Raw genomic sequence first — 20,105 nt, forward strand, 5'->3', positions numbered from 1 at the left:
CAAAATAAAGGTGCCAGAGACAGGGGACCCCCACTGTACCTGAAGGTGGCTGAACACAGCCATGCACATTCAAGAATAGTCATGTGGTGACAAGGCTGCCCATTAGTGGGTAAAATGGCCCAGCCAAACTGGGGGCCAGCAAAACCATGGTCCATTTTAAAGTTATGCTGTGGTATTTTATATTCAACCTGAATAATAACCACTCTTATCAAAGAAACAATTTTAATTCATTTGTAAGTAGCCCTTTTAAAAATGTTAATCCTTTTGTTAAAAACAGAATTAAAATATGTGAAAAAGAGCTAAAATGGGTTAATAATGGCAAAAAATGGTGGGAAAGGTGGTGAAACGGGATTGTAAGTGAGGTTAAAATAAGGGAAATGCATTTCTTGAACACAAATGTATATTTGTAGCATCATTAGACACAGGAATTACTGTATTTTCAACTGTTACACTTTCAGTGTCTTGGTTAGGTTGGTGTTTTCTTGTCTGTTTATAGACGATCTTTGGCAAAAACGTGAACCGTCTCGCGCTGGTTTTAAACGTCACTCCGAATCAGTGTAGACATTTCACAGGCGACGTAGGACTCATAACTATTCACAGACTTTTTGTACATTTTCCGTTTATTTGTTTTTACGTTTTGCTTTATTCAGTGTGAGAACCTTGTCAGCAAGCTAGCTTGTTTTGAAAAAAATACCAAACATTTGCTTAAAGTTTACGTCGCTTAGTAAGTGACGTTACTGTGTGACGCGAAGCAGTTAAGCGCCAAAGCCAAAATGCCATCGAAACGTTTTTGAATAAGGAATAATTTACGATGCAAAAGAAGCTCAAACAGATCCGGAAATTTAAAGATGCCACCACACTCCGAAACAAAGAAAAACTGCATACAGGAGAGGTTTTAATAGTGTTTTCTGAGTCGAGCTGCTCTGGGGATGAAGCTTTATCTGAAGATGAACCAGCGTCATTGGTGGCGCAGAAGACAAATGTTGCCTCTGGTGGCAACTCTATTCGGCGAAATAAACCACCTCCGGAGCTGAGGGAGACTTCGACCACCAAAGACATTAAAATAGCTCCAGTTTTCTTGCATACTGCACGGCACAGGAAGACTAAACGGAGGAGCAACGGAAAGCTGGATGAGCCAAAAGAGAGGTTGCAGAAATCAGAGTTCCCTCCTCAGAGTGAGGACGTGCAGCAGGTAGAAAATCACCATCATCATGTTTCAGCAGTATCCCCCCTGACACGGAGAGAGAAGTCCTGTAGAGGACATCCATCAGCCTCTGATCTACACATCTGCCTGGAAGAAATCCAAACATGTAACCCTGCATTTCCAGTCCGATCAGTGTTCACCACTTTGCAGAGGAAAGCAAGTGACCGACAGTCTTCTTCATGCAAAGGTGAAATACAGAGATTCAAATGTTATGCTTCAGAGTAACCCACTATAATTTATCAAAGCTATCTCACTGAATATATACTGCTTTGATCAGGCCTGTAATTCCTGTTTTTTTTTTCCCGAAGCAGAAAACTGTCCCAACATCAGCTCATTTCACTTAAAGGAAAAGAGAAAACATAGGAATGAGAGTTCAGAGAGGGTGCTCAAGCGTCTCAAGTCTGAGGGTACACGTGGTCACTGTCACATACCAGCACAAGATGTCCAGGAAAGTCCTGTCCTGATGGCGAAGAAGCAGCCCAGAGGTAATAGGCTAAGTCGCACCCACAGACTGAGGCAGCAGACTGGGAGCCCATCAGGCCTGGTAACCCATCATGACTCAAACCTTGGACTGATAAATCACACAGAATCTAACAGGCAGTCACTAAAAATCCCAGATATTCCCCAAGAAGGTAAACATTTCTATCTATGGCATGTTTTTGTCCTTAAATAGCAAGAGTTTCTAGGTTTTCACACATTTTTTTTCCAGATTTAAGTTGTGAAGATGTCCTCTGGACAGACAAATACAGTCCTCAGCATTCAACTGAAGTCATTGGTAACTCTGTGTCTGTGCATAAGCTGCAAAAGTAAGTTTGATACAGCTAGTTTTTCCTTTCACTCATGTATCAGAATTGAAATCAGGGTGAGCAAAAGCTTTATTTTTTTTCTTGGGTTCAGTTGGTTAAAGAAATGGAAACTACGGGCTGACAATGAGGAGAGAAGAAAGGTGGAGGAAAGGAAAGAGGCAAACAGACATGGTAAGAACTCAGATTATTCACACTTGGTTCAGTATTAGAGTTTTGGTTTAAACTTCTGATGATGTTTCTAATGAACCATCAAACTTTATCACAAGCCTGCTTATTTTAGGGCATCCACATGACTTTAACCATGCAGGATTTCACAGTGTTTTCCATGAGTGAAGTGTTTGGTTGTTTAAGCAAAGAGTGTCGTCTTGTGCAGGCTCATGGGACTGTGGAGACTTCCTGGGGGAGGCAGAGACAGATGATGAGCCACTGTGTAACACCATGCTGATCACAGGACCTCCAGGTGTGGGCAAGACAGCCTCTGTGTATGCCTGTGCTCAGGAGCTCGGCTTCAAGGTTGGGAGGAAACTAGTTCAATTTTTTAACATCCTTACTTCCAAAGGCTGATCGTCTACACCCATTTTTTGTTTTAAAATATGAACTAGACATAGAAATATCTCAGTATGAGCTCACCATCGGAAACAAAAAATGAATATATAAAATGTTTTCTGAATTCTACCATAAAATGTCCTTAAGAATCTGAATTTAATCAAGCTCCTGGGGGCCTGATGGAAAGCTGTGGGGGACCTGATGTGGTTCCCGGGCCTCCAGCTAATGATCAGTGCTGTAAAATATTTAACACTTTGAAAAGTGTAGTTTAACTATATTTAGTTTGGAACAGTGTAGACACTTCTAAAGTGTTAAGTTTAACTCTATATGAGTTTAATTAACATTGTCAGTTTTGCTGTGAATTTAACTTTTTTTATTGAGTTGTGACTTTGACTGAACAACCTGGTTGGAGATCTGTTCTCTAGTTGTTACTGTGAATAAGGAAAGATCATATTTTACAGTACAACTCCTCAGTAGCTACTCAGTACTTGAAGAAAACTTTAGATAGAATACTTTTTACTTTTACATGAGTTGATTTATAGACCAGTACTTATACTAAAGTAGATTATAAGCCAAGTAAACTGTACTTTTACTTGAGTACAACAGTTGTGTACTTTTTCCACCTCTGACTGTTAAGTAGTTTTTTTTCACATCTTTTTGAGTTCTTGAAGAACATTTCCCACCTCTTAAATGGCTCTTTACCTTCTCCAAGTGATGTCCTCGGTCACTGAACGGTACTCTGGTCCTCCGAAATCAAATATTTAAAATGCATTGTGTGAGTTTTTGATAATTTTCACAAAATCCAAATTTATGCACCGTGTTTCCCACAGAAATGTTCTCAAAAAAGGAATCAAAATTTTACAAACTGGTTCATACAAGCAAATGTTGAAAAATTATGGCCAAATTAAGATTTGGAATTAAGAAGACATGCTTTACATGGCTGTAAAAACAAAGAATTATCTCGATGTCACACCTTTTTCAAGAGTAACGTATTCTGTTGCCTTTACTTTTCTTTTATACCTGTAGGTATTTGAGGTCAACTGCTCCTCGCAGCGAAGTGGGCATCATGTCCTCTCCCAGTTGAAGGAGGCTACACAGTCCCACCTAGTGGAGACATCAGAGAAGGACCCACTGAAACCAGCTTACTTCAACAACTACAACTGCACTCCCAAAGCTGACACTTTACCTGGTAGGAGTTCCTTTAAATCTAAATATTTCTCATAATTTGCCCTCTACTTTATCATTTAGACTAGTATAGAGCAAAAAATATCCTGTGACATTTTCTGATTCATACAGGGTTTAAATAAATGTCAGATAGAAGTGACTGAAACCTTAATTTGACATTATCTCATTTTACTGGATATTTTACTATTTTGTTTAACAGGAAAAACAGTGACTCCAAAAAATGCCACGTCCTCCTCAAAAAAGAGAGCAGCACAAAGTTTGGGCTGCCCTCTTCGGAAAGGGAGAACTAATCCAGCTGCGTTCACTTTAGCCAACTACTTTAAGACGAAGAATAAAGTGGATCTTTTACACTCTGGAGGCCCATCTCCAACTGAAAAACCAGACGAAAAGAAATCAGACAACCAAACAACGGGCTGCGATCAAAGTGCACCACAGTACAAAAAAACAGCCACTTCACTCATTCTATTTGAAGAGGTAAAACCCACACTGCGAGACATGTAATTTAAGGGTTGTGAGACCGCAAATGAACCATGGTTGTCCTGAGCTGAAAGGTTTGTCTGCCCCCACAGGTCGATGTCATATTTGATGATGATTTTGGCTTCCTTGCAGCCATCAAGACTTTTATGACAACTACTAAAAGGCCTGTCATTTTAACCACAAATGGTAAATGCACATACAACTATGTAGTTTTGAATGATGAATAGATATGAGGACAAAATGTGATGCAAAAATCTTCTTTAGATCCTTTATTTAGAGAGAGATTCAAATGCAGCATGGAGGAAATCACATTCAAAGCTCCATCAGAGGTAAGTTCATATGTTTTACTTAAAACTATACTCTGCTTGGTGTACTTTGACTGTAAAAAGATGGACAACTCTTTGACTCCCTGAAAGTGAAGCCAAAACATTCAGAGCTTCTTGTTGTGCCATTTGGAGCAAAGACATGCAAAGAATGGAGCTGCCTGATGGGACCATCCAGTGCTGTGAAAAAGTATTTGCCCCCTTTCTGATTACTGATTTTTTTTTGCATATTTATCACACTATAATGTTTTCGATCATCAAACCAATTTTATTATATAACAAAGACAACCCAAGTAAATAAAAGATGCAGTTTCTAAATGGTGATTTTATTTATTAAGGGGAAAAAATCCAAACCCATCTGGCCCTGTGTGAAAAAGTAATTGCCCCCTGAACCTAATAACTGGTTGTGCAACCCTCTACAGCAATAACTGAAATCAGTGGGAGGAGATTGAGACACAGGGTCAGTATTTATATGTAGTCAGTGTAGGTATTTGTTTTAGATTGCCACAAATGCAAACAAATTTGATAAAATATGTAATAACCTTTTTGTAATGAAGTTCCTTTATTTTTCCGAAGGTGAATGTGTGTACCTACCTGCAGCTGGTGGCTTTATCTGAGAATACGCAACTGCAGTTTGATGATGTTAGCAGCCTCCTTAGGCTGTCCAGAGGTGACGTCAGACGGTGCCTGCTGCAGCTGCAGCTGTGGGTGCAGAGCAGCCGAGGACAGGTATCTAAGTCTGGAGGCCTCCCTAAGGAGTCAATCAACGTGTATTGTAAGTTTCTTTAAATGAATCCATATAAAACTGCCTGACTGACAAAGATTGCTTTACCAGTTACTGTTTTCCTTATATAGACCCTAAATGGTTGTTGTAATCAGAAACAGTTTTTAAAAATGTCTTATCTAGACCCGAGGGCTGCTGAAAGAGGGAACTACACAGACACAAAACTTCTACAATTTGACACTGGCTGCACTGCAAGCATGTTAGGACTCCACTCTGCAACCCTCAACAAACTGCAAAACCTGTTGTGGGCAAGTATTTTTATCTCACTCCATGTGTATGAGCTTCAACCAGAAACAAACTTCTGTCAGTACTTATCTTTTTTTTTCTTTAATTTCAGTTCTGTTCTGAAGCAGACATGAATGAGCTCCTGAGGCTGCTAGCTGAGAGCTGGATAAGAGCTGTGCCTCTTCTCTACTCCAACTTGGAGCTCCTTCTGCCATTTAGAGACATGGGTACTTCAGGGCATTCCCCCAACAGCAAGACTTGTTCTGGGCAGCAGAGTGAGCTCCCACCCTCTGACATTTACCCTCACATCCAGCAGCCCTATGAAGTGTCAGCTACAGTCAGCAAATCATGCAGGACCATTTCCAGGCTGAGCAGAAGAAAATACACAACACCAGTGCTTGACACCAAAACAAATGCTAGTTTAAGTAAAACTCCTCCAGAAACATGGGCGTCACCAAAAAGTCCTCATCAAACAGCCCAACAATCAAGCGACACTACAGAAAAGAATGCAGCTAAATCAGTGACAGACTATATGGAAGCCTTGACCAACTTTTTTGACCTCATGTCGTACATTGATGCAGCATTTCCTGCTGACATCCCTGCTGTGTCAGGCTCATGCACACCCGAGGCGTTTGTCTGGACAGGAGCAGAGACAAAGGATGGTATGTTAGATGAGATGAGGGAGGAGGAAGAAGAGGAGGAGGGCTGCAGGAGATGGAGCAAGGAGAGGCACATGGACATTCAGGCTGCTGTCGAGGTCCTGGGTTGTCATAAGTGGCGGATGCTTGAAACAAGGAGCAAAGCCCAAAAATACAGGCAGGAACTGGGAGACACAGAACAGGGGAGTCTGGTGGAGAGACAAAGCCTTAGCTTTAGTTTCCCTTCTCTGTGTGCACCAAGGTGAGTATTCACCACCATAAAATAGACAAAAAGTATGATTGATATGGTCTGTTTTCACTATTTTCATACCTGTCCCCCCCAGTGTGACTCAAAGGAGATATGAGCTAAGCAAAAAGGTACTGTGTAGTAAATCCTTCAGCTTGCTAGGGAACAGAAGAGCTGTCAGCATCGACTACATGCCTGTCCTCCGCTACATTTGTAGCCATCAGAGAATGCAGCAACCAACAGAGAGGCCACGCAGGTGAGACGGATACAAAACCAATTTTAAGCTACTCTATAGTCAGGGAGTCTGTCTGTTCAAAAAGTTAAGTTGTAATTATAGCTTTAGTTATTTAGGTATGTATTCAAATCGTTAGAATATGCATCATGGCACAGGGTTTAAAATAGGATTTTAGGATGGTGTTCTCAGTTTAAGGTTTTTATGGCATGAGATATAAGCAAATTTATAATTAAATAATTATTTTCTGTCAGTTCGCTGATAACAAATAATGTAATAGTTTTTATTAAGATGGATTTTTAAGTGTAGTTTGCCATAGAAATTACATTCTACCTTAAAAAGAGAAGCCAAAAGCAGATAGTGCCCACTGCTGGTAAAAAAAAAAAGGGTAAGTCAACCCAGACTTCATTCTCCCCAGCAACGTTTTCCTGTACCTTCTGAAGGATTCCAAGGTGCTCCCAGGCCAGATGGGATATATAATCCCTCCAACAAGTTCTGGGTCTGCCCTGGGGTCTCCTCCCAGCCAGACCTCCATAGGGGGGCGACCAGGAGCCATCCTGATCAGATGACCGAACCACCTCAGTTGGCTCCATATGATGTGAAGGAGCAGCGGCTCTACTTTGAGATCCCCTCCAGATGTCCGGGATCCCCAACCTATCCCTTAGGCTGAGCCCAGACACCCTCCTGAGGAATTTCATTTCAACCACTTGATCCCACAGTCTCACTCTCTCTGTCATTTCCCAGAGCTCATGACCATAGGTAAGGGTTGGAATGAAGATCAACTGGTAAATTGAAAGCTGTGCCTTCCAACTCAGCTCCCTCTTCACCACAACAGTACGGTACAGTGCAAAACTGCTGATGCTGCACCAAGCTGCTCATGGTCTATTCTACCCTCTTTTATGAACAAGACCCCGAGATACTTGAACTGTTTGACTTGGGCAAAGACTCACTTCCCACCCAGAGAGAGCAATCCACCGTTTTCCGGCAGAGGACCATGGCCTCAGACTTGGAGGTCCCAAACTGTCCCAGTGTCTGCTGGAGGTCCCACCTGAGGAAGCCAACAGAACCACATCATCTGCAAACAGCACAGATAAAATTCTGAGCTCCTTGCACCAGAAACTGTCTTCCCCCCAGCTGCACCTTGAGATCCTGTTCATGAAAATCACAAACAGAATTGGAAATAAGGGGCAGCCCATGCGGAGGCGGATGTGTACACAACTCTCACTTTGGTTTTACAGGGACCTGATGGCTCGCCGTGGCAGACCCAGAACCCCATATTCCCACAGTAGAAAAATGCAATTAAAAAAAAAAAATCCCCATCAGTTTAAATTGTCCATATTTATATTGATTTTTTTATTTGTGTTGACAGTTATCGTCAAATGTCCAACTGTCCAGCACTAACATTTTAGTCTTGTTTTAGCCTCCTTGACAGAACTGAGTTTTATAATAAAAGACGTTTCAGCTAGTCTTGTCTTCCTCATGGAAAAAAGGTAGTCGATTAACATTTTTAGTCATTGTTTTAGTCCAAAAATTTAACAGACATTCAGTAGGATTTAAAGGTGGTCTTATATTAAAATATATGCATATAATGAACTCTTCCATTTGGATAACTGCTATAGGAAATAATGTTAAGTTCTAAGAATTTAACCCTTAATTTATCTTCCCATAAGGTGTCGAAACTACCTCAGCAGCAGCAGCCACCGCCTGGGCCTCTCAAAGTCAACCATTCAACTCCTGAAAGATTTCCCATAAAGAAAAGTGGAAAAAGACAATTCAGCCTCACACGTTTACTACCTCACTGCACTCAAGTCTATATTCATTTATTGCCCTTTTTTACCTCAAATGTCTTTGTCCAAATACTTTCAAATGACTTTACACAGTGAAGATGATGATTTGTTTTTATGTGCAATTATAAATGGTAAATAAAAACTATTTTTTAAAATTTAAATTAAAATCTGTGGATGACTGGTAGATTAGCAGCATTTGACAAGCCAACAAGAGAAATGTTCATTTTCAGAAAGGCTGTTCATAGCCATCACTTTATGAAAGTGTCAACAGCAAGTATTTTGTTCAGCAGTAATAACAAAACACATTTACTGCCCTGCCCCTCAGCCTCCAAAATTACAGTAGTAGAAGTAATCTTCTATGTAACAGCCAGAATATTGAATATTTTACCAACTACCACCAAAGTTGTTCAAAGGTTGAATATTGAACCTGAATGAGCTCAAGGTCCTCTCTGGAGGTTTGCTGTAGTGGATGTAGTGATGTTCAGGGTACAGAGCTGTCTATGTGCTAGCTAACTGGATGACTGACTAAGCAGCTCATAAAAGGCCACAGCCTGAAGCAGTGCATCACACAGTTCCTCCCCTTCTCTCCTGCAGTTGATCTGGAAAGCATTTCTGTACTTCATCAGCAGCTCTGAGGGAAAGTTTATCCTGGGAAGCTTCTGTGTCACAGACTCAGTCATCAGCTGTTGTACCGTCTGCGCCCCGCTGGTGCGAGACTCCCCAACCATGAGTCCAAAGTGGCGTCCAACGGCTGAACGCATCATGTTCAAAACTCTGCAGAGGAAGGAAACAGGTTAAACTCAACTCACAAAAAAGAAATGTTCAAGGCAAGGAACCCTTTAAGGTCAATGTGTCCCACCTTGGGGGAATGTTTGAGTCCAGAGGAGTGTTTCTGGGCTCCAGCAGAGCAAACAGCATGGCCTCCACAGATCTCATGTGGGCCATGATGGGGAACAGAGCCGTGTTCTGGACAGAGATGGAGGTTTTCTCTATTATGTAGAAGTCTGCTGACGGGAGGAGTGTCACTACTGCAGAGACCTACCAGCAGAGAAAAAATATTTAAGTAGTAGTATATGAACTGTAACACCTTACCAAGACAAACCAAAATATTGAGGTAAGCACAACAGCTGTGGCCTCAGGTCATCACACTCACGTCATTCAAGTAAGTCGAAGCCATGTACGTCCCTCTCAAGAAATTTGGACAGTCCAGTTGCTGCCAGTCCAGCACATTCATCCCTCGGTCCACATGAGCCCAGGCGATTTTATTAGTCCCACATACTATGGATACAACGGCATTTGCATCCTGAGAGAACAAACACATATCCATGGCATAAAAATACAGCAATTAATCCCACCTTTTTGAAGTTAGACATTTCATTTGATATTTGAACGAGAAGATGAGAATACTGGAGTTTTTACAGACAAAGTCTGGGTGTCGCTGCTGTTCATGCTTGCTTTTGTCAAGAATGTAAACTCAGATGTAATTAGTTAAAGTAAAGATAAAATCTTAGCCTCATTGCAATAATTAGAGATTTATTTTGAGCATTTATTCTTAACTAAAGAGGACAGAGGATAAAGTAAGAGATCTTGATGCCTGATGGAAAGGAGTCACATTCTGGACTTAAACCAATACAGCCCAGCTGGAAGAGTTTAACCTCAGCATATTGGGTACAACCTAACTGCTAGGCCATCTGTGCCCTTCAAATTTTACAGTTCTGCATTGCACACAGTTGTTCCAAGGCTGTGACAAAAATGCCACAGATTGTGAGAAATTCTTATTCTTCGAAATTTCTAGTGATGAACAGTTCTTGATTCATCTGTACTTCATAGGAATGAGAAAGAGACTTAAAAAATAAACTTTAAGAGTACTCCTTATCAGGGTTGTCATATTACTAGAATTCATTAATAAATTATAATAATAAAAATCAGACTGTATCAGATACATGCAAAAAATAGAAGTCCTAGGCACCCAATATTGGATAATTTCTTGTTTTAATTTTCAAAAAATGAATGCAGGCAGACTCCAGACTGTTTAAATTACAAAAATACATTTGCACTTTCTTTTTCTCACAGCATTTTGGGTTAAAATATGACTAGGATCTAAAGTTTTTTGCCTATGTTTTGAAACATTCCAGCACTGTTAATCATTGAAATCACAGTGACTGTACCAGTTTTGAATATGGAACAAAAAAAAGGTTTAAATTTTTTTTTTTCAAACTAGAGATGTACTGACTGAAAATTAGGGCTGATACCTATAGCCGCACTGGATTTTTACTAGCCACAATTTTGCAGTCAGAAAATTATATTTCATATGGCATAAATGTTGACTATCGCATGCTGAAATTTACTTGAACTAGATACACAATCCTATAAAATGTAAATAAACACAGTACTACCAACTTTGAAGTATCTTTTTTTATCTAACTTTGGGAAAACAAAATGACTACACTTTACTGTTAGAGACTTTTGACATCAGGCTCTAAATGTTTTGCCATCTTTCAACAATGCCCCTTGTATGTGTAAACCGACCTCATTGCAAAAGGCATGTAAATCATACACTGTTGAAGCAAAGCATAGGTTCTGACACTGATTGATTCAGCCTGCCAAGGTGGCTAGTGGTAATCAGTGCAGTACCTGCCACAGCTGAAATCCACCCACATTTTGCCAGCTGGCTGGTGTTAATGTCAAACCCTACTGATACTAATACCAAAGTTTTTTCATTATGTATTGGTCTAAGACTCCCACTGTGCCAACAATTTCTGTTGGGTTTGATCATGGAAACGGATCACAGTTTGTCAAACAGGTGACTTCCTGCCTAATAAAAACTACACTTTTTTTAAAATAAATAGTAAGGTTTACAAGTTGCCAAAATTAGTTTGACTGGACATAACAGATAACACATTGGCTACTAATATCTGTTCCTGTTACATTATTGCTGTTGACTGATGTTTGTCAACAGGGCCAATATTGGCTGATACTGATGTTTAACCCATGCATCCCTACTGAAAACAATTTTACTAATCTCATTTTTAGTCGCATCCAAACCTCTAGTCTCAGCCCTCTTATTTAGGGATGTGCAATGACTTGCAATTTAATCATGACAAAGCATTAATCACTGATGCAATTCACAATTAACACTATTATTTCATGCAAGAAAGCAGCTCTTAAGGGCGTACTGTAGGTGGCCTAGTGGTTGGTCATGGGCGGTCTAGGTTCAGTTCCAGCCTGTTGCTCCTTTCCCACATGTGTCTTCTCAAATCTCTCATCCCTTCCAACTCTACCCCCTGTCCTACTCTCTGAAACATAAAAAGACCCAAAGTATTATAAAAAAGAGAGCAAATGTTTTTTCCCTACTTACTGAATGGAGGCCTTGGTTTAACTGCACTGATACAAAATTGTGATACTGTCAGATGAAGTTAGTGCTGGCTATAAGCAACCCTCAGAATGTTTGGTGCAACTTTAGAGAGGGGAAACAAATGCCTTAGATTTATTTTAAATTTTGGAGATGTTTCAAACAAATATTTTATAAAAAAGAAGAGTAGCAGACGTAGAGAAAGCTCAAGTTGATAGCTAATGTGGGTGCTTTAATTTCTATCACACATCATATTGTTATTGCAGTAGTGAAACATGTTATCACACATCATTTATCTCATTTCATGGGCCTACTGTATTAAAATGTAACAAACCAGTGCCTACATGAAGGTGATCAGACTCCCTGTCCCCTACAGCAGGATGGATGCTGGGCTACCTCCTGACTTGTGAATGGGTTGGACTTTTGATAAATCAAAACACAGTTTATCATAACCTCACCTCCAACCACGACCTGTCGACCTCTGGCCTGATAAACTTTGCCAGCTGAATCCTCACTTTCCTCTCCTTCTTCTCCGGGTTGAGGATGGAGTTGAACACCGTGACTGCGCTCTTGTGTTTGAGCCGTGGAACATTGACCACACTCTCCAGAGTCGTAAAGGGTCCGTTTTTAGTCCTGTACTCTATTATGCTGATTGACTTGCGGCCCCTCAGGAGCTTCACCCCAGCCAGCTCTGTCAGTGTGGCGTTGTTGAGCAGGTGGAGGATGGTTTGTTTCTGCTCGGAGGTGTAGCATGCATCCAGAGGTCTGTTGTCCTCTTTGCAGGCCTCAGAGGAGAAGAGAGTGGTGTCTAGGGTGTCAAAGCCTGCGACAGGGACCCGGCTCCGCCAGCAGCATGTGCACTGAAGATACCGCAGCTCCAGCTCAGGGAGGGAGGCGAGCTGGGGGCGACGGAACAAGCCAGTCCGTCCAGCATAATGAGCTAGAGAAAATAAATAACAGGGAGCTGATATGCGGTATCACGATGTGTCAGAGAGAGAAAGTCTTATCATAATTTACAACAACACGTGAGAATAGAGACGTCAGGAGGATGCGAACAAGACTGACGCGTGCCAAGCTCTCCTGTTTCAACGTAAGTTTAATTAAAAAAGATTAAACCAGTGGTAAACGTGTATAATATTTTAATAGTACAAAAGTTAGCATTTAAAACTGGCTTAGTTAAAATGTAACCGCATTGACACCATGAGTGTTAAACTTCATGCAAACAGGAAGTAACTCTGAAAACATACCTCTCTGAGCAATCGACGATAGAAACCGCCTCGCGACCAACATATTATTAATATTCAATCAAAAAAATAAACAGTTCCTAGCTACATTATTATGAAGACTGAAACACTTTGCCCTTCGGTTGTTGTCCGGCAGGTTTTAAACGGCCGGAGTGAAACTACAACACCACCACGATTTGTTCCGGGTGCTGCTACTTCTTCTGTTGAACTGGTTCATCACCGCCACCAGCTGGTATGGAGCCTGAATCACAGTGTGAAGCACTGAAATTTAAAGATGAGCCGGTTTGAAAATGCTTATTTCTCGAGGCATTTTGTAGTTTGTCTGTTGAGTCAAATTTTGCCTTAATTTTCCATCATGTGCCTTTCTTTTTGCTTGTTTTTCGTATAGTTTCTTTTTTCTACATGATAAAGCAGTATTCCTAAACAGGTGTAAGAGATGCTGTCATTCAGCTATAGCAGGGGTGTCAAACTCAAGGCCCGGGGGCCCCGGGGCCATATCCAGCCCGCAAGATCATAGCATATTTCTTTTATGACTGGCCCTCAGGTATGAGGTCTGTAGATTTTCTTCATTATAAAAATGTAAACTTTACCATGATGATTTCAAATATCCTTGTTAAAGTCATTAAAATCTGATCAAGTAAAGTGTGGAAATCAAGAGGTAAGAAGACAGGAAAAGAAAAATTGTGCTTTAATTTTGAGTTTCTCAAACTATGATCCAAATTTATGATTTTGACTTTTTATTCCATACTTTGACCTTTCAATTCATGATTTTGACTTTTTATATCATATTTTGACCTTTCAGAGTCATAGTTTTAAATTTTAAGTCATACATTGACCTTTTTAACCCCTAACTTTGGCTGTGTAATCCCATATTTTTACCCTTTAGTCTCAAAATTTTAAATTTAAAACTCAGATTTTAAGTTTTAACTCATGATTTCAAATTCTTTCTCACATTTTAACTTTCCGAACTCATGAATTTTACTTAAAAACACAATTTTCCTTTTTAATTTTGTGTTTTTTGACCCTTTATCTCACTTTTTAAAATTATTTTCTTGAGCTTTAAACTTATTGTTTTGACTTTTTTTAAATTTCAAAATGATTTATTATCAGTGCATTTATTCTATTACTGGTGAAAATGAGGTTGACAGTTTATGGGTAAATGTTGACCCTGTTAGGCTCTCAGGCTAGACCTAAATCCAGAATCCGGCCCCTGCTGTAATTGAGTTTGAACCCCCTGAGCTATAGTAACAGAGACATTCCACCTTTCTTAATCCTGCTTGATGTGGTATGGCGGCCCTCAGAGCCACCATCAAAACAGGTTTTTATTTTCAAGTCTACTTGCCCAGTTTGCAGTTCATTCAGAAAGTGCTCAGACCCCCTTCACTTTTCTCATCTTTCTTATGTTGCAGGCTTATGCTACGAAAAAAAGCATTTTTATTCTCATAAATCAACACTCATTTCCCAATCATGAAAAAAAGTGAAAAAGAATGTAAGAAATTTATGCAAATCTTTTAGAGATAAAGAACTGAAATATCACAGTTACACAAGTACTCAGACCTTTTGCAAAAACACTCCAAATTTAGCCTAGCTTTCTCACATTTCTCTTGATCATTGCTGATATGTTTCACTCTTATCTGGCAGCTGTTCTATCTTATAAGTTCTTCTTAATTAGGTTTTTTAATTCAGAATTTAAAAAACAACATAAATTGTGACTCAATTACAAAATTTGTTACACATGAACAAACTCCAAAATGTGCGAAAATCTAAAGATAAGATCAAAAACAATAACAAAACTTATTTTTCTTAACAGAGATAACACCTCAACCAAACCAGTTTCACTCAGTTCACTTTGTGCCTGATTCTGTAAGTCAATCACCCTTCTTCATACTGACGCTTGTTTCACTTCCTTTCTCTGTTATTTCTGGACCTCTGCATTTGTGTGCAGAACAATTAACTTCATGTTGCTGTTATGCTAAGAGGAAATGCTGGGCCACTGTTCACAGAGAAGAGCTTGTGTTTTCCACCTGTTACAGAGCAGAAAATCTTTGTATAGAATAATGTGTCGAATCAATATGGAGTTAAAACTTTGTGTTTCTTTTGTTGGGACTCGTTTATCAGTCTGACAGAAGCAGCATACCTTCATCTATGGCCAGTCTGGAAAGAAATAACAAAATCCTGCTCGATTTGGTGCGACAGCCCGGTAACGATGTGTGTGCTGACTGTGGAGCTCCTGGTGAGTACTCTGACAAAGATTCAGAACCAGTACAAATTATTATCATCATTTCCAACAGGTTTTTTCAAAATTGTTTGATTTTAAAAAATACACTTAATTTTTAAATGGAGGCTTGAATACTGGGAACAAGTAATTTGAAGCCAAATTTGACTGTTAACTGAAATCTTTTTATATCAAAGTCACCTTTTGTTTTCAACTTACTGAAGGGGAAGTGATGGCTACTGTTTTTCCATGATATGGCCTCTGTGTTCCCCATTCAGCAGCCTGGTAGAGTCAGTAAACAGAACTTAAATGACTTAAAGAAAAAGAGGACTTTACCTGGCAAATAAATTCACTGATCAGTCCACAATAATGTTTGTAAAGCACATAAACCTTTGAGAAGACTGGTTGTATTTACTGATCGGACATGAAGTGCTGTTTGCTGATGCTTTTTGGTGAAATACTTTAATTTTTTTCTCTCTCTTTCACAGAGCCTGACTGGGCATCCTGTACTCTGGGTGTCTTTGTGTGTGTTAATTGTTCAGGGTTACATCGTAATTTACCTGCTGTTAGCAGAGTGAAATCCATTCGTCTGGATCTCTGGGAGGATTCATTAATCCAGGTATGAGTTTGTAGCAAACTTTACTATTTACTCATACTTTCTGTCTTCACTCAGACCTGACTACCTAACGTTGTTGTTGTCATGGACCACATGTTGCTTCCTGTTTAGATTAAAAATGAATGAACAATCGCTAGGGAAATTTGCCTTTATCAAAAGCATAAAACATAAATGACACAAGACATCATTGACTTCACATGAAACCATGCAATGAATATGAAATAAAACCATTATAGCAGAAAATGTAAGCATCACATAGTTAGATGTAAGGGGAGATCAATTGCCAGGATTAATAAAATGTAGAGTTTGTTTTGAGATGTGATGCCTTTTTTGTCTACATCCTAAGCATTCCTTTTACCTAGCTGATTATTGGGGTGGATATTAGACATTTTTCTGATCATCTGTGTCTGCATTTTATTTTACTAATCACCGACACAGTTAGTAAATCAAAGTGTGCTACTTTTGCCCCTGTGTGAGGTGTGGCTTCCTCACTGGCTTCGATTTCACTGTATATTCTCCCACCAATAATGCTATCTGATTGGCTGGACATCACACAAGTACTAGCCAATCAACACCGAGGCCTGGGTGCCACTGACATAGCAAGAGAGGTCTTGCTGCAGACCGTAGATCTCAGACGCTACTTGCAGACAACTGCAATGAAAAGCTGCATCTGTCAGAAAGGTAGGGATGTAATTTGCTAGTACAACGTTTTTTTAATACAACTTTATTCATAAGCTAAGTCTGGCAGTTACATCGATGAAATAACCACATTGCAAACATTACAACTTAAGCAACATTTCTTAAATAAAACAGACTAAATAAACTGATGTCTATTCTGGGATTAAATTATGTATGGACCAGTTTTAGAAGTAGTTATGCAAACAGTGGCTCACTTTAGCTTTGTTAGCTTTAGCTAAAGCTAAAGGCTTGAGCTGGGGGCGAGGGTCTGAGATCAACCATCTGCAGATAGACTGAGCTTATGACATCACTCCCCATCATTTCTTGTTTCGACAGAGTTCTTAATTGTTCATTTTGCTTTTTTTTAAGTTGATGCACTCTTACTTTGGTCACATTAAGTCCATTTATTTTCTCGTAATAAGTGTGAATCAGTTCCAAATATTAGTTATCAGTATCATTAACTACAATAAAACAGCATCATCCCTGAAAAAACAATATCTGTCGACATGTGATTATAAGTGTGCAATATATTAACTCTCTCTTTTTACTTTTTGAAATCTTATTACCTGTGCTACAGTTCATGAAGGAGAGGGGAAATTCTGCAGCAAAAGCCATTTATGAGAAGTGTGTCCCTGTTTTCTACTACCGACCACAACAAGAAGACTGCCTGTGAGTCACTTTCAGCACATTCAACACCCATTCACATCACTAGTGCAGTGGAAGTAAAAGAGAAGAATCAAAAAATGGTTTATTCAGTGAATGGGGGTGGAGAGGTACAGAAAAAGGAAGAAATTAGTTGGACTCATTGGTGGCACAGATGGTTAAGGTAGTATGAAATAGACTTATTCATCAGTGATAGGTGCTCCTGTTCATGGTATTTACTCATGCTGACATTTTTCTTCCATAAATACAGTTAACAGTGTTACTCTTTTCTTCCAGTGTTCTTAGAGATCAGTGGATCCGAGCTAAGTATGAAAGAAGAGAATTCACTGGAGAAAGCACCTACTATAAACAAGCTTACAGCTCAGGTAATCATGCACTTACAAACTAAATTCTTACTCCTCATTAACTGTTAATATTTTTATGCGCTGGGTACAGTTTACTTGCTTTTCATGCCTTCTGCACATATGATGTGACTATCCAAGATCTGTTTGACGCAACACTGTGGAAGAAGGGCAAAGACAACAAGCAGTTTCTAAAGAGGATCTTCCTGCTTTCTCAAAAAGACTTCACGCTGAAATATTTCATCAAAGAGGATGTGAGGAGTTTTTTTCACAGTATCATCATGTTTGAGCTTTTCTTTCCCATAATTTCTAATCCTGTCTTAATCTTTTGATCATATTAAAGTCCAAGGCTCCTAAAGCTGTCATCTTCATGAAGGACCTAAACGCAGTTTTTCAGCCGGAGAAGATTGGTCATGCTCACGGTCTGCAGATCTCCTACTTGCAGGAGGAGCGCACAAGAAATCTGTTTGTTTATCATGAAAGTGGCCAGGTTAGACCAAGGACTATGATGCGTTTCCCATTTTAACACATGATTTGTGAGCTGTTTGAGCACTATTTTAACTTCTGTATTTTTTAAGTTAAAATAAATCTAGCTGTCTCATACAGGAGTTTCATGGATACAGTATGTTAAGTTTTCTGCCTTTATTTTGTGTTCTTTAGGTCATGGTGTCTTTGTTCAATGCCATCCGGGCAACACGCTTGGCATACCTGCAGGGGACACATCCCTCTGTTCGAACTAATGACGTACGAAAAATAATCTATCCCAAATAGTTTAAGTGTCTTTGAATTTTTGGTAAGTTAAAGGTGTAACCCTGTTTCTTTTTACAGTTATTACCTCAGATAACAAGACAATGTCTGAAGGAGGGATACATGGAGAAAACTGGCCCAACGGTCTGTAATCTGTCATCTATTTTTATTGTAATATGAGTCATTGGTTTCTGCTTTTCTTCCTCTTTGACTGCCTTTACATCCTTTTGTTGTACACGTTTATTTTTCTATATGCACAGCAACGGGAGCCGTTCAAGAAGAGGTGGTTCACGTTGTGCTTAATAAACAGAAAGCTTCTTTATTTCAAAACTCCACTGGTAAAATAAACCCTCACATTTTCTTTAATATTAAACAATATTGTTAATGCTGTGAATCATAATGTTTGCTTTTTTGCTCTTTATTGTCAGGATGCTACAGAGCTGGGTGCTGTCTTCATTGGCACAGAGGGCCACAGCTACTCTGTCTCAGAGAACACCGGGCGCAGCTCAAGAGGAGGCCGCTGGCACTGCGGCATCACGCTGCAGACACCGGGCAGGCAGTTTGTGTTCATGTGTGAGCAGGAGCAGGAACAGAGGGAGTGGCTGGAGGCGTTCAAAGAGGTCATTTCTAAGCCCATGACACCTGAAGACTATGCTAGTAAGACACCAATGACAATGGTTAATCTTGATAAAACTCCAGACTTGCTTGAATACACACATCTTACTTTTTAAAAATCTTTTTCTAGATGAAGCTAACTTGTGGAGGAGGAAATAACTGGAGAAGCTCCACCTGCTGGTTCAGCATACATAAAACATCTCCTCTGGGACAATGGAGACTGGTGCCTTTCTTCCAAATAATACTCAGAAATCTTTACTGTGGATGAAATGCACCTTTAAAGACAGGGCATCTTCACACTGCCAACAACTGATCAATTCAAATACTCAGCTTGGTTTACAGTGTCTGTGAAACAATGCAACATCTTAACTAACTGCCACAGCTGAGATATTGACACTGAGAAACTGTATTGCACTGTGGTTAATACAATGATGACACAAAAAAAGCAATTAATTTCTTTTTTTTTTATGAAAAAGGACTATTTTTAATGTTTACATTGCATATTTGTGCTATTTTTTGTTTAACTTGATGTTTTTATCCCACTCAGTTTGCACATTTTGAAATGATAAACTCACTCCATGAATCTGGGGCACTAAAAGTTGTATATAATTTAAATAAATAAATTGAAAATACTGATAATACCTGCTTTTAAAGTGTTCAGAGGTGTGTACAGTGTGTGTATGCTCCTCTTCAGTAACAAAGGTACAGTACAGTCATATTCAGTCACAGAATACAATTTACAGTATATCTGGTCCCTCTTTCTTAAAGGGTGTAATATTTAGCCTGGTGGCATTCAGTGGAACAAACTTGGTAAAAATGAAACAATATTTTAAGTAAGTCTGTCTAAATTAGTGTTTAATCCCCTGAATAAATAAACATATTTTTTATATTTTAATTAACTCAGAAAAAGCCTTTTATTCATACTTAGGGATGGTCCCCTTTTAGTAAAGGTACTAAAATATTAACTTAAAGTCCCTGTAAAGTGATGAAAAAAAATATCTATTTTAGGTCTACTGTATGACAGGTTACTGTGTTATAAACCACCATGCCAAATTTCAGTTATGAAAACCATCTCTAAGTTTATACAATTAAGCTTCAAAATCATGAAAAACGACACAGTAAATCTGCTGGAGGATGGTGTGGGCGTGTTGGTTTAATGAGCTGAAGCCACACCCACTCA

At 39.4% G+C, this 20,105-nt stretch overlaps 3 protein-coding genes across 5 annotated transcripts; 2 read left to right on the plus strand and 1 right to left on the minus strand.

Annotated features, from left to right (window-relative positions):
• Positions 1-578: 578 nt before the first annotated feature.
• atad5b (ATPase family AAA domain containing 5b) lies at positions 579-8,466 on the plus strand. Of its 2 annotated transcripts, none has more exons than XM_041785398.1 (14): positions 579-1,391; positions 1,513-1,836; positions 1,914-2,010; positions 2,102-2,181; positions 2,384-2,523; positions 3,583-3,745; positions 3,941-4,215; positions 4,311-4,404; positions 4,483-4,547; positions 5,118-5,316; positions 5,449-5,573; positions 5,663-6,450; positions 6,533-6,691; positions 8,338-8,466. In XM_041785398.1, exons 1-14 carry the CDS (start codon positions 812-814, stop codon positions 8,417-8,419), a joined length of 3,171 nt encoding a protein of 1,056 aa, XP_041641332.1. In that variant the 5' UTR covers positions 579-811; the 3' UTR covers positions 8,420-8,466. The 2 variants fall into 2 exon arrangements, with proteins under 2 accessions (XP_041641332.1, XP_041641333.1); XM_041785399.1 differs by having other exon boundaries at positions 1,516-1,836.
• An 81-nt stretch (positions 8,467-8,547) lies between these two features.
• On the minus strand, positions 8,548-13,214 carry tefm (transcription elongation factor, mitochondrial). Its single transcript, XM_041785402.1, has 5 exons — positions 13,054-13,214; positions 12,265-12,746; positions 9,608-9,757; positions 9,314-9,492; positions 8,548-9,228 (listed from the first exon to the last, which is right to left on the minus strand). The coding sequence occupies exons 1-5, from the start codon at positions 13,094-13,096 to the stop codon at positions 8,964-8,966; spliced, it is 1,119 nt and encodes a 372-aa protein (XP_041641336.1). The 5' UTR covers positions 13,097-13,214; the 3' UTR covers positions 8,548-8,963.
• On the plus strand, positions 12,758-19,557 carry LOC121508496 (arf-GAP with dual PH domain-containing protein 2-like). 2 transcript variants are annotated; one of them, XM_041785400.1, is made up of 13 exons: positions 12,758-12,896; positions 13,187-13,282; positions 15,169-15,283; positions 15,754-15,884; positions 17,137-17,228; positions 17,499-17,587; positions 17,705-17,817; positions 17,907-18,053; positions 18,224-18,307; positions 18,392-18,454; positions 18,571-18,648; positions 18,739-18,967; positions 19,056-19,557. In XM_041785400.1, the coding sequence occupies exons 1-13, from the start codon at positions 12,855-12,857 to the stop codon at positions 19,082-19,084; spliced, it is 1,308 nt and encodes a 435-aa protein (XP_041641334.1). In that variant the 5' UTR covers positions 12,758-12,854; the 3' UTR covers positions 19,085-19,557. The 2 variants fall into 2 exon arrangements, with proteins under 2 accessions (XP_041641334.1, XP_041641335.1); XM_041785401.1 differs by lacking the exons at positions 12,758-12,896; positions 13,187-13,282 and adding an exon at positions 14,892-14,913.
• The last annotated feature ends 548 nt before the right edge of the window (positions 19,558-20,105 follow it).

Source organism: Cheilinus undulatus, linkage group 4 (genome assembly GCF_018320785.1).
Source record: "Cheilinus undulatus linkage group 4, ASM1832078v1, whole genome shotgun sequence".
In the NCBI taxonomy this organism is placed as follows: Eukaryota; Metazoa; Chordata; class Actinopteri; order Labriformes; family Labridae; genus Cheilinus; species Cheilinus undulatus.